Source organism: Lactuca sativa, chromosome 1, assembly GCF_002870075.4.
Source record: "Lactuca sativa cultivar Salinas chromosome 1, Lsat_Salinas_v11, whole genome shotgun sequence".
In the NCBI taxonomy this organism is placed as follows: Eukaryota; Viridiplantae; Streptophyta; class Magnoliopsida; order Asterales; family Asteraceae; genus Lactuca; species Lactuca sativa.
In genome coordinates, this window is record NC_056623.2 from 117,780,724 (window position 1) to 117,795,180 (window position 14,457).

At 32.0% G+C, this 14,457-nt stretch overlaps 2 protein-coding genes across 3 annotated transcripts; both read right to left on the reverse strand.

Moving 5' to 3' along the window:
- Nucleotides 1-1,076: 1,076 nt before the first annotated feature.
- Nucleotides 1,077-6,717, reverse strand: LOC111897971 (probable serine/threonine-protein kinase PBL28). Of its 2 annotated transcripts, XM_023893949.3 has the most exons (4): nucleotides 5,734-6,717; nucleotides 4,207-5,160; nucleotides 1,768-2,702; nucleotides 1,077-1,227 (listed from the first exon to the last, which is right to left on the reverse strand). In XM_023893949.3, the coding sequence occupies exons 1-2, from the start codon at nucleotides 6,649-6,651 to the stop codon at nucleotides 4,600-4,602; spliced, it is 1,479 nt and encodes a 492-aa protein (XP_023749717.1). In that variant the 5' UTR covers nucleotides 6,652-6,717; the 3' UTR covers nucleotides 1,077-1,227; nucleotides 1,768-2,702; nucleotides 4,207-4,599. The 2 variants fall into 2 exon arrangements, with proteins under 2 accessions (XP_023749717.1, XP_023749761.1); XM_023893993.3 differs by lacking the exon at nucleotides 1,077-1,227 and having other exon boundaries at nucleotides 1,261-2,702.
- LOC111898189 (probable serine/threonine-protein kinase PBL3) lies at nucleotides 2,040-4,512 on the reverse strand. The gene is made up of 2 exons (XM_023894114.1): nucleotides 4,207-4,512; nucleotides 2,040-2,702 (listed from the first exon to the last, which is right to left on the reverse strand). The coding sequence occupies exons 1-2, from the start codon at nucleotides 4,510-4,512 to the stop codon at nucleotides 2,040-2,042; spliced, it is 969 nt and encodes a 322-aa protein (XP_023749882.1).
- Nucleotides 6,718-14,457: the final 7,740 nt, after the last annotated feature.

Consider the following 14,457-nt stretch of genomic DNA (forward strand, 5'->3'; position numbering starts at 1 on the left):
GAAACCATGAAAAGAGCAGCTATAATCGACAATCGAAGGAGAAAACCTAACTAAGTGCAAGCATATACATGAGGAGAAAACCCAACTAAGAGCATCAATTTTCTTGAAATGTTACCTTGTGTTCAACTTGAGAAGCTTCAGAAGGTGAGAAACCCTTGAATGTGTTCAATTTATCATCGATTTCATGGATACCAGGCGCTTCTTCCCCTCATTCTGCTCTTGCTCTTCTGTCACTTGATTCTAGCAAATAGAGATGAAAATTAGTTCTGTGGCCAACCGGGGATGTTTCAGCAGGAACACAAAGCTTAAGTGACTTCTCCAATACCTTAGTCGGACATAGGGCACGTAAAATTTAATAGTCTCCAATGCCAGGAGAGCCCAAGCTCGTCGGCGACGCGAATTCAGCCGGAAGAGAAGGAACCTAACGTCGTCAGAGGGGAAGTCGCCGGAAGAGAAGGAACCTAACGTTGTCGGAGGGGACGTTGTCTGCAAGGCGAGTCGACGATCGATTGTAGAGAGAGAGAGAGTATTGAGTGATGATCAGAGGGTTTTGATCTTTGTTGAAAAGCCCTAGATATTTTTAGCAGATACCTCGATTTTTGAAACAAGAGCGTGTCTCATTAAAATTAAAAGGTGACGGTTGTAGTCGACGCACGTTTAATGTAAAGCATCCTCCGTGTTTTTGATTTTTTTCTTTAAGACAACTAATCTAAGGGCACACAATAATGCGTGACATAAATGCTTAAAATTTTTGAAGAGTAGACACCATTTTAAGGTCACTTCCATTTGCGTAACATAGATCACTGAGTGTCGTGGATTGCGCGTAGTAAAAGACTATTTTTCTAGTAGTGCATGTTCTTTAACCAGCAACTCCAGGAGCAGGTTTGAGATATGAGAAGCATCAACCTCAAACTATAGGAGCATGTAAATGGATTGAATCGCCAAAGAGGGAATTGGGAATATTCTTATATAAAGTAAAGAGCACACTTAATTACAAACCAACACAAAATAATGCTTAAGCAAATGATATGATTACAATAATCATAAACCAAAATGAAATATATATATATATATATATATATATATATATATATATATATATATATATATATATATATATATATATATATATATATATATTTCTGTAGCACAAAACGACTATCGTCTCCACCAGCTGCGTACAACATCTACAAGCCATCATCTTCTCATCTTTTACATTTTTTGTGCCTTTATTAAAACACACAAAATATCACATCCCAAAAGAATTTATCTGTTTGAAATTTTATTTAAGGCTAAGTGAAAATTTAACACTGTATCATATTTTTCTCTATTCCCTTTACGAAGCAGAGACACAGAGGATTGAAGCAAAGTAAACACTTTTTTCTAAAAGCAAAAAGGCAAACATGTACTAACATTAGATTGTTGTATAACTTTATTTTTTTTGACTAGCAAAATATACATATTCCTTTTTTACAAGCTCCATGATATATAGTTTTAGACTTCTATAAAAGTTTTGTAATCATCACACACTCATCTAATGTTGATCCTTTTTAATTATGAACTTTGAATGCCACAAAAGGAACACAACTGTTGAAACTTGAAAGTCAAATTACACTCGTGGGTAAGTTCTCAATAGTTATCGTATTGGAATTGTAAAAAAAAGTGTGTATACCCCACTACCGGTTACCATACTAAATAATTCATGTATGTTTACATTCTTGCTTTTTAAAATGGACTTCTTCAACATAATTAAATAAGAGCACTTACATGAAAATCAATTGCATCCTCAAGTTTGTCGATGATTGTGTCCATTGTGGGGCGTTCCCGAGAAACGAAGCTTATGCACTGATAGGCAATTTCTTTGAATGTATGAAAACTACGACTATCAATTTGATCTTTGATATCAGGATCAATTAATCTCTCGGGTCCGTTTTCATAATAGTGTCGGACGAGATTTATCAAATGTTGTGGGTTACCATCTACAAACTCTATTTGGTGATAAGCTGGCCTTCCGCTCAACATTTCAAACAAGACAACACCTAATGAATATATTTACGGAGAATGCCACTTCCATAGTAAATAGGATCCATGTAGAAGTTGGTACCAGCAACTTTGGTAAGAAATTGACTACTTTCTAGATTTCTAGGGCGTTCTGTTGACAAACCAAAATCACAGATTTTAGCTACCAGATTTTCGTCCAGCAAAATGTTCCCACTCTTGATATCCCTGTGTATTACTCCGTGGTCCTTCCCTAGACCCGAGTGAAGGTAGTCGAGTCCTTTTGCTGCTCCTAAGCAAATATTGAGGCGTTGTGCCCATGTTAGGGAACGCCTCTTAATCGGGTCTACAAGATAATAATCAAGACTTCGATTGACTGCATATTGGTAAACAATAATCATTTGACGGTCTTCATCACAGTAGCCAATAAAAGGGATGATGTTTGGATGGTGGAATCTTGAAATCAGATTAAGCTCGGCATGGAACTCCTTCTTCCCTTGGTGGCCTTGTGTATTAAGGCGTTTGATGGCAACTGTGCAGTTTTGCCAGCTTCGAGACAACTGTCCTTTGTAAACCATACCAAATCCACCTTCTCCGATCAAAGTTTGAGGGTTGAAATTTTCGGTTGCCAAGCTGATCTCATTTATTGGAATTTGATAACTATCTAGGTTTCGTGTGGTAATGCTATAAGTTGCTTCATGGTTCTGTGAACATATATAAAAACAGAAATAAATTTACGTAGAGATGCCTTGCCATTTTTCACGTTTATTGATCCACATATATTTTTCTACAATTTTTCCTAAACTTTTTAAGGATTTTGTTAAAAAAAAGTTTCAAAGACATTTTTTTGCAATATTTTTACACTTTTTTAGAAAATCAAACATTTTATATTGGTGTTACATCTTGTTTCAAGATTTATGAATACTAGGTCATTTTTATATTTGTGTTGCAGCTATTCTTTCAAGATTTTTCTGTACACTTTTTTACAATTTTTTTAATTTTAAAACGGTTTTAAACTTTTGTCACTTGTTTAGACTTTTTTTTTTAATTCTTTTTATAACTGTTTACCATATACATTAAGCTTCTGTTAAAACATTTTAATACTTTTTTACATTTACATAAAACATTTCTATAAAAAGAATTTAATTATAAAAATGCCTTAGAAGTTAAGAAAAAAAATAGTAAACATCTAATTTATAAAAAATATAGTTTTAGGGCAAATTAATGAAAATAAAGTCCATACCAAACTCGTAACAAAATTTTAAAGGTAGTATACTTAGTATAACAAGCCAAAAAAGTTATCATCTTTCTAGTTCTATGTAATACATTTGGTCCGATGGAAATTTAAAGACAAATCTAAATAATCTGTTTTCTAAACAATACTACCTACCTTTTATTTTATATCATTCTCATCTTATATATTTACTTACTTTATTAAAATTTTACAATAACATATAGGGTAAACTCTCTGGTTTTTTGATTTTTATAGATAATGTTTAAAAAGTTTTCAACTTCAATAGTCATTGACATTTAATTTATATTTTAAAGGTTTTTGTGTTATTGGCGTATATTTCTACCTTATTAATTAAATTTTATGTAATAAAAATGGAAGTATATATGAATGTTTTAACAGTTTTCAGGTGGGGTCAGGCATGACATACTCAGTTTGTTGGGAAAATGACTTACGGACCCAACGATTTTTCTAAACTTTTCAAAAAACCCCAATAATGTTTGTCTCTTCAAGAAAATCCAGCAAATTTAACATGCGTCTAAAAAAACCTAACTAAGTTACATTTTTGTTCAATTCTATGGAAGTGAAAGAAGAAAAACAGATGACCTAACTTTTTAATTACCATATTGGGAAAATGACTTGTAAGATTAACAAAGTTTTCAAACCGTTCAAAAAACCCAATCATATTTTGTCGTTCAAAAAAACAAACAAACTTAACATTTTGAACAGACAAAACATGATTAGGGTTTTTTGAACAGTATGAAAACTTCGTTGGATTTTTTTAGACAAAGGTTAAGTTCGTTAGATTTCTTGAACAGTCAAAACATAATTGAGGTTTTTTGAAGTAAATTTTTCTTTGCAACTTGCATCAAAAGTCTTTTTTTTCAACCAGTTTTAGAAATGGCCCATCTTTACAAACAGTACTCCCTGATTGAAGTAAAATTTTATTTTAATATATAGTGAGAGGCAAAACTTACTTGAAAGTTCAGTGCTTCTTTAATCTTCCTGATGATCCTCTTCATGGTTGGGCGATCGTTTAAGTTGGTACTAATACATCGATAAGCAATCTTCTTAAATGTATACAAAGAATGAATCTTAATTTGATCTCTAATTCTGGGATCAATGAGCTTGTCCAGGCCATCATCATAGTAGCGTTTGACCAGTTGTAAGAGTGTCTGTGGCTGACCATCATCAATGCTCCTTTTATCGTAAGCGAGCATCCCACTCAACATTTCAAAGAGGACAATCCCAAATGAGTAAACGTCTGATCCTGTGCTGACCATGCCACTTTCTTTGTAAATGGGATCAATGTACGCTCGGGTACCTGCTGCAGGTTTGTTGACTTGTGGCTGATTTAGGTTAACTAATAGTCACAATACAAAACCACAAATTTTGGATTCTAGATTGTCATCCAACAATATATTTTGGCTCTTCATATCTCTGTGAATTACTGCCCTGTTCTCCCCAATGCCTGAGTGAAGGTACTCGAGTCCTCTAGCTGCCCCCATACAAATCTTCATGCGTAGTTCCCAAGTTAGACAAAAACTCTTGTTACGGTCTTCCAGATAATAATCAAGGCTACCATTTCTTGCTAATTCTGAAACTATAATCATTTCATCACCTTGATCACAGTATCCAATGAAAGGGACAATGTTTTCATGGTTGAAACTTGACATCATCTTAAGTTCAGTAAGGAACTCATCTTTTCCTTGGAATCCGTTGTGATTCACGCGTTTGAATGTAGCTGTGCGGTTTTGCCATTGTTTAGAGAGTTGTCCTCTGTAGACTTTACCAAATCCACCCTCTCCAATACAAGTTTCTGGGCTGAAGTCTCTTGTGGCCAATCTGATCTCTTCTAGTGGAATTAGGAAACTATTTAGGTTTTCATATTCAAGGCTTTCTATGGTAACTGTTGCAGAAGCACGGGGGTTCTGCGAATACAAACAGAACCGAGTTTGCTTAGAGGTATGTACTGATTCTGCCATTTACCTAAAGAAATTATATTCCAGTACCTCCCAAGTAACTATTTATTGTTTAAATTTTTAATTTATTCAGTTATTTTATATATACATGGTATAACTGGTTGGGGTTATGAAAATTGTAATTTTATGATTCCCTAGTTGACCTCTGTTTTTGTTAATGTGGTGGAACTGATTGAGATCGGTTCAATTTGCTTAGTTATGTAACAGTTGTAACACCCGTAACACCCGATACCCGTTGGGCTATATGCGTTTTGGTTTATATCTATCATGTACCCATAAATTTAAAATAAAAGGAGATGACTAAAAAATGATAATGGACGGTTTTAACTTTTAACCACTACATAATTTCTTTTAAATCAAGTGGTTGCAGGCTTGAGACCAGTCAAAAACATAGTCATGGTAAGACAAAAAAATGTAAGAGACCCCACCTATGTTACATTTGCTACGAGTTTATCTTGATGTGAGGCATTTATTAGAGTTTCAATTAATCATGTTCAAATATATTTAAATAAAAAGACTTACTTGAAAATCCAGTGCTTCCTCAATCCTCTTGACGATCATGTCCATGGTAGGGCGATCCTTTAAGTTCCAACTAATGCATTGATAAGCAGTATCTTGAATTATACCAAAAGAACGCATCTTAATTTGATCTCTTATATGAGGATCAATTAAGCCGTGGAGTCCTTCAGCGTAGTAGCGTCGGACCAGATTTATGAGTGTTTGTGGCTGGTCACCATCAATGCTCCTTCTATGATAAACTAGCGTCCCGCTCAACATTTCAAACAAAACAACCCCGAATGAGTAGACGTCTAATTCTGTGTTGACACTGCCACTTTGTTCGTAAACCGGATCAATGTAATATCCGGTACCTGAAGTAGGTTCATAAGCTTGTGGCTGATTTCGCTCGACTAATATCGACAAAGAAAAATTACTAATTTTTGCTTCCAGATTGTCATCTAACAATATATTGTGGCTCTTCACATCTCTGTGAATAACTATGCAGTCTCCACCAAGACCAGAGTGAAGATACTGGAGTCCTCTTGCTGCCCCTACGCAAATCTTGAGGCGATCCGCCCATGTTAGTAAACACCTTTTATCGGGATTTACAAGATAGGCATCAAGGCTTCCATTCACAGCGTATTCAGAAACCTTAATCTTCTGATTGAATTCATGACAGTAGCCAACAAAAGGGATTATATTTTGATGCTGGAATCTTGAAATAATCTTGAGCTGGTTACTGAACTCGCGATCTCCTAGGTAACTACGTGGATTAGTAAGATCGATGGCAACGGTGCGGTTTTTTAGTTGTCCTCTGTAGACAGCAACAAGTCCACTATCACTGATAAGAGTTTCTTGACTAAAGTTTTGGGTGGCGGAGAGGATCTCCTCGAGTGGAATTACAAACTTTTCTAGGTGAACCCCTGATTCTGAAGAAGACATTGTATTATGAAAGTAATTGGTGGCTTTGTTTGTGTATGGTTCTGTGAACGTAAACAAAATTGAGTTTGCTATGAGAAGATTAGATCCACCCTTGCGTCCCAATTTATATTCTTGGCTTAATAAAATATAATAAAGAGTTGACTGGAACAAAGTCCGGTAAATAATAAAATCCCACTTGTACATCATATGTTACATTATGTTGCGTTAATGCCTATCGCCACCTAACACCTTGGGTCAGCAATTATCTATTTGTTATATCTTTAATGATGTAATTATTGGTTATGACGTGTTAATTTATTCGTATTACCAAACATGCGATGAACGTCAAGCCAATTGGTGTAGTATTCTTTCGGTCTAATTGGTCACCTTTTGCTTTTGTATATATATATGGTCAAATACAATTTGATAAAAGAAACTTAAAAGTTAAGCGCTCAATTTATTCCATTAGTCCTTTGAATATTTCGATGGAATCCAACATTATATATATAATACTAGGTTATAACCGGTGGACACGGTTGAAAATTTTCAAAATAATTTCAATTAATTTATAACTTAATTATTGAGCAATGTTTTGTAAGTAATTTCAAAATGAGATAATGATTGGTTGAAATTTAGAAAGCATAATGGTCTGAATATTCAATCAACAATATGTATTTGTAGATATTAATTGAAATTATCATTTTGTATAATGCAATATAAATTTAAATAATACAGAAACATAAATTGATATAAATATACACAGTTTTATAAATTTCTAAAAATATATATATACACAACATTGGATATTTTATTTGTTTGTTTCCTGTCCTTATAAAAAATTAATAGTTTTGAATCATTCTTTGATTTGAATTCTAGATAAAAACAACATACAACTGGTTATTTGTAAAACCACAATACTTGAGAAACAAACCAACATTCCATAAAGTCTGTCATCGGCATCAATGTTCTTGTTTGATATATGTAATTTGATATAAATAATAAAATTGTATAAAGTTTTTAGAAATTTCTAAAAACTTTTTTATACACGCCATTTGATGTTTTATTTGATAGTCTACCATGCTTATCTAAAATTAACAATTTTAATATCTCTCTACTTTGAACTCTGGACAAAGCAACGTACAATTGGCCATGTGTAAAAACGCGATCCTTGAGAAACAATCCAACATTCGATAAAGACTGTCATTGACTCTTGTTAATTGTCATTGCAAAACATACAACCAATGAAAATTATCTTCTTTGGAATTTGAACAGGATCTTGTTTTCAATGGGAGTTAAAGACATTCCTTATCTGATCTAACGTTTCTGTAATTATCTATAGATAGTAAATGATGATAATGATTGTAGACATCTGTTATGTAATGAAAAAAATAGTTAGTAATAAAACCAATAATATTAATTATTACAGAAAAGAATAAATTTAAGAATATATAAATTTGAAATAATTTATGTGGTTAAAAAACAATTATAAAATAAACGAATAATAATACCGTTATTTGACATGTAAGAAACATGTGTGATAGATGATTTTTGATGGGTAGATGTGTCAGAATTTATTTTGGATTTTTTATTATCCAAATATAACTTTCTAATTTTTCTCTTTTCTTTAGCATTTATAGAATCTGCAGTGTTAATTGAACCTGTAAAATAATAGGAAAGAATTTACGGAGATTTTTTTATATAAAGTTAAATATATTATGTTTTATAAAAGTTTATATATTTTTAAAATAATTATGAACAACAGATTCAAAATAATTAAATAAAACATATTACATATGTAAAAAAAAGGAAGAAAATTGCCGTATTGGCTAAAATGAATAGCATGTGCAATAGGTGTACGTAGAGAAGATTCTACAGTATAGTTTTTCTTAGATATTTTATTATCTAAGTATAAATTTTGTTTTTTCTTCTTTCTCTAGCGTATATAGCGTCCATGTTCTTGTTTGATAAAAAATGAAAAATAATAAAGTTAAAAATAAAATTAATAATTTCATTTTTTGGGTAACAGACTATTTTATATCTTTTCTAATTAGATTTTTTTTAATTTGAATTACTATGAAATAGTAAATAAATGATATTTCTAAATCATTTAAAGTAATTAGTTATTTTGGAAAAATTAATAATTTAAATATTTAAATAATTCCTGTTTAATTTGAAAACGTAATATTATAATATATATGTCTAATTAATGAATAATATTTATTTAGGATGTTATTTAGAAAACACATTAAAATATTTCATATGTATAATGATAAGTAAAATTAAGTTAAATGTACTAATAATATTGTTAGAAATGCATATATATATATATAATGCTTTTTTAAAATTTAAATTAATTTTAAAATAAAGTGAAATGCATTTACATACGCACGGTATAGTATACAATTTCGTAATACACTTTCCCAAAATATCATTGCATTACACATACCAATAACCTAAGACGATCTCATTTTTCTGGCACAACACAAAGACTATGTTTGTTCTCAAATTTTCAGTCTGTTTTCAAGCTCTGTCTACATCGATTGAAGATCAGAAGCAAATAGTTATTGTATTTGAAACAAATTAGATTGAAGAACTATTGTTTGCGACGACAGAAAATCAGGTCGAAAGTTCAGAAATTGGAGCCGTTAATAGAAATGCGAAGGTAATATTTAAGACATCCCTGTATATATTGTTCGTATTTCTTAATTTTTGTAAGAAAAGATACATGTTTAGAAATAATAACTTACCTGTTGAAAATGCATGAACAATTTCTTTGAATATGATAGGCAAAATATGTTCTCCTTAAAACGAAATGAATATTGTCTGTATTTGAAAAGATCAGGCAAGTTGTAAGTTTTGAGAAAATATAGTTGTTCAATTTTTGAATTCGAAAATGCTATAAATGAGGAGACGAATCTTCATCGTATATATTCAAAATAAAATAGGTGTTTTTTAATTATTTACTTTCCCTATACGAGAAACAATCACTACGCTTGTGGACATCATCTTAAATTCTATAACCCACAAAGTAATTTGATTTTATATATATGACCTTCGAATAGTTTTTTTATTTAATTATTAATTTTTTTATTTGAAGTTTCAGGGCAAAACCTACATAGAAGAAATGCTATTGATGATTTTTTTGTCTGTGAATGGAATTGTCAATTTTGTTGTTTGTTTGAAGGAATAGAATGAAAATTTTTTCTATTCAGTTCCATATTGCTGATATAATTCAAAAGACTTCCTCCATTGTTTGAAGAAACTTCTAATGCAGTTCAACATGTAAGTGTTCAACAACTTGCATTTCTTTTTACCTTCCTTCAATCTATTGAGATCAAGTAACATGTTATTCCTAGTATAAACATATAATTTTATTAATCGGTCAATTTCAGGGGATATCTATTAGGATGTTGGTGTGCTTAGTGTAAACATGGAAGATCAAGATGCATTTGAGATAGAGTTCTTTCAGCTAAAGCCTTATTATACTGGGTATTTATAGTTTGATCTAATCTTTTTTATTTTTTCTTATGAATGTTTCTGTTCCCAAAAGTACAAAATATTGGGTCTGAATCTTTTGAGAATACTTGCTTAGAAAAGAATTGTAGAGTTTCACACTGTTACATTTTCTTTCAGCCAGTGGTCTTGAAAACAGTTGTATGAAGCATGGACCTTTTGCCTAGAACAGTCAGGTAACAATTGTTGGGTGCATTTCATTTATTTATTTTTAGTTTGTGAACAATAATTATAACATGATTTTGTAAATTCATTTACAGGGATGAGATTGATGGGTGCAGTAGGAAGGCGTATCAATTTCTAACAGTTAAAGATGCAAAAGAAATGCAATTGAGTTCCTCAGACCAAGATCTTTTTCATTACATTAAAGAGGTTACATTCTTTCTTTCAAAATATATAGGTATTTACAATAAAAGTTAAATGCTTAATCCCAAATCATCTCCTTTATCAGTTTGAAAACCTCTTCTTAAAAATCTGAATTTCATGTGATCTAAAAAGCAATGTAAAATAAGTTGAACTACTTATCAAATAACAACCAAGCACATAACCTCATGTAAAATGAATAATAGTCAAAATGCAGTAACAAAAGTAATGAAATCAAAAAACTGAAGATATAGACCAAGTAAATACATACTATAACCATAGTCTTTTATTAAAAAAAAACAAAAAAAAAAGTTAGAGTTTTGTTATACAATTTGTTGCTGAATAAAAGTTGACATGGGAATGTTCAAACATAGCAGGAATCAAAGTTAATAAATTGATGTAAATATAGAATCAAACATATTATGGTGAAAAAATAGAATCCGAAACAGCAAGTACCAAGCTTTAAAAAGCAAGAATAGAATTCAAACATAGAAAGGTTGAAAATCATACCTTAGATTGGAAGTATCGTTAAAAAAAAAGCAGAGAAATGATTTTATAGGTTGTGATAAAAGTATCTGACTTCAAACCAAAATACAAATACATATGTTGAACAAACAAAGGACTATCATCATTATCCAATGTTCCATCGTGATGTTAAAAGAAAATTATTACAGTCTCAACACAAAGACAGAAAAAAAAAAAAAGAGAACAAAGAATGATTGAAATTACAGAAAATGATGTGGAGTTTAATGTTAAAAGAAAAAAATAATAGAAAAGAATGTATTACTAGCCTTCTGCAGATCAGAAGAGTAGAGCAGATAAGAAACTCAAAGTCGAGGGCAAATCAGTAGAATATTATGTGCAATTCGATGGTTTCATATGAATACGAAGAGAGAAATGAGGAACAATAAATTTATTAATTGCAGAAACGTATTTTATTTTGCAGATTTTATTTCTGATTTTTATGGATTTGATTAGTGGGTAATTGATTTAAATTTTAAAATCAGCAGAAAAAAAAAAAAAAACGATATTGTAGTTTACATTGTAGAAGTCAATGATTTGGGTTAATTTGATTCCTGATTTACAGGAGATGATATGCTCGACATTTATAGGAGATGATAGTTTCGAATTTTGGTGATATAAAAGAGCGGGAGTTTCAGTCAAACCACAAAGCTGGTAACGACACGTGGCAAAACAGAGGTGTAAAAGAGTGCCATGTGGCGTCCAAAGGATTCTTTTATTAAGAACTTGGTGTGAGACCCATGTATTACATGGGTTTATTTAAAAAAATTAAATATGAAATTTTAACAATTTGAGAAGTTTGAATTTATAAGAAAAGTGAAAAAAATTTTGAATTATTAAAATTAATGAGATTTTAATGTATTGAATATATTACATATATAAACCCTTTCTAATAAATACCTTAGATATATATTACCTTACACATTGAATGTGGAATTTTAATTTAATAAAATGAAAAATATAATAAAATGACAAGTGGAAAATAGAAAATTCAAAAATTCTAGAAAATGCCATGTGTCCAAATGAAAAAGAAGAGGACATGTGACAAAAAAACCTTCATTTATTAAGGAGGATAGAGATAGAGATAGAGATAGAGATATGTTGCAACAAACTATTTTATAACTTCCAATGTATTCTAATAGAATTTCTGGTAAGGGAAATAGACAAATACATAGACTATAATCAAAGGGTACCTCACAGCTTGAAATTCAATCTCAGTATTAAATATCAATTTCATTGTTTGGCTCCCAAGATTTTTTGAAATAACATTACACATATCAGATGTAGGATAGAAGTTGAACGAACATTGTGATTACAACCTCCAACCCTGTGACATCCCTATTTTTAGGCCATATTTTTTTTTTCTTTTTTGGAAAACTGTAAAAAATTATATAAATATAACTAATTAAATAAAAAAATTATAAAAGTTAATAAAATAAATTAATATTAGTGAATTTAAAAGTTTCAAGGTTGTTAATTAGAATTTATTTGAGATTAGACATAAAAGTTAAGATCGAAGGACTAAGCTTGCCAAATTTCTGAAACTAAAGTTTAACCTTGTGTTAACTATATTTTGAACAAAAATGTTAAAAAAAACTTATTTTGGAGATTCCTTGTAAGAATAATACAACTTGTTTGGTAAATAGATATATATTAGTTCGGTAAAGGAAAAAAAACTAGTTCGTAAAGGATCAAAAATGAAAAGTTGGCAAAGATTAGAACTTAAGTACCCCCTTTCCACCTTCTCCCTCATTTTGAATTAGTGACTGTAAATATTGTGTGTGTGTTGGCCATCTTCAAGGCTGTGAAGAGAGTTGGAGTTGATTTGGAGCTCAAGCGAAGTAGAGTTTGGATCCTTAATCGGTTTGCAAGATGGTGATTTTCATTCCTCTATTATATACCAAATTTATCTGTAACTCCTCCAGATCTACACAAGTTTGTCATTAGGTTGAAAGCGTGTGAGGAAATGGAGTTTAGGTGGTCAGAGTAGTCAACTCTCAGCCTTTGATGATGTCGATCCCAAGGCGTATGAAATTGTATTCATTAAACCCTCTAAAGCTGTCTGTGCAACCCATTTTCCTCATTTTTATTCTTCTTTTTCAACGTAATTCTGGTTTTAAAAGCCATGTGCAACACCTTTCCTGTACCGGTAAGGCGGGTATAGTGTAGCCGCCGATGTCAAAGTGCTACTTCGGGCCATCTCAGCCAACCCAAAAAGTCCACCCTATTCTACTCCCACCAACCTAAGAGGTTGATTATAGACTAATTAAGAATCCAGGCTTAGTTCCTGTTGTTGGATTATGAAGCAAATATAAAAACCAAAATTTATAAAGATCACAGAATCAATGATTCGTTGCAACATTAAGAACTAGAAAAATAAGATCAAAATTATTCCTATTTTTTGCGGATTTTCCTCTTATTATGTTTTCGTAAAAGTTAGATGCGTAATAATATTATATAGAATAATATTCAGTATCAATCCTTGAATAAGCAAAGAAGTACCCTCACAACATAAATACATGTGTAACACCCCATTCATGGTACGCAATTAATCTAGTTAAGTATTTATTTTCTTAGAGCTACTCGATGAGTTGGTAGCCCTAACTCATCGAGTAGATGCTAGATTGGATGGGGGGATTTAAATGGACTACTCGGCAAGTCCATGCCTGGACTCAGACGAGTAGGTCTGTCACGTGGAAACCCTATTTTCGCACCCTATTTAAGCATCATATTCAGCCTCCACTCCAGTCTTTATCACCTCCCAACCTCACTCTCAAAACGCTAATAGGACTTGTGCATTCTTGAACCAATTTCTTGCATTTTGTGTGGTTTGAAGGTAGGAGAAAGAAGGAAGGAAGTGAAGACACAAGAAGGGGGAAGAAGATCTAGCGTTTTATGACATCTCAAACTTGTTAAAGGTATAAAATTTATACCTTGGCTTTTATGACATCCCAAGGTCATTCCGGGATTCGACATCCCAAGGTCATTCTGGGATTTGAACCTTGGGGGACGAAAGGACTTCAGATCTAGGCATTTCTGAGCTATAGGAGCTCAAAGTTGTCACCTTTATTCAGCCATAGCCCCATGCCATGGCTTAGACCTCAATTATAGTTTGCAATGAGTGTTTTAGCCTTGCATCATCATGCATGCACGTAATGTTAGCAACTTTACGTGTTATGCTAGCCTAAGGAGCACAGATCTTTGATTTGGAAGCACTGGAATCGATTGGAATCGACTGTATGGTTTTGGCATGCATGGGACTTGGCGAGTCGTTCTTGTGACTCGGCGAGTCAAGTCATGATCCCCTAAGCTTTTCTGGTTTTGAGTGGCACCACTGTGCCTGGGAGGTGGCTCAATGAGTTGGACGAGATTAGGACTTGGAAAGTGAAGAACTCGACTAGCCTAAGGAGGGACTCGACGAGTTAAAGA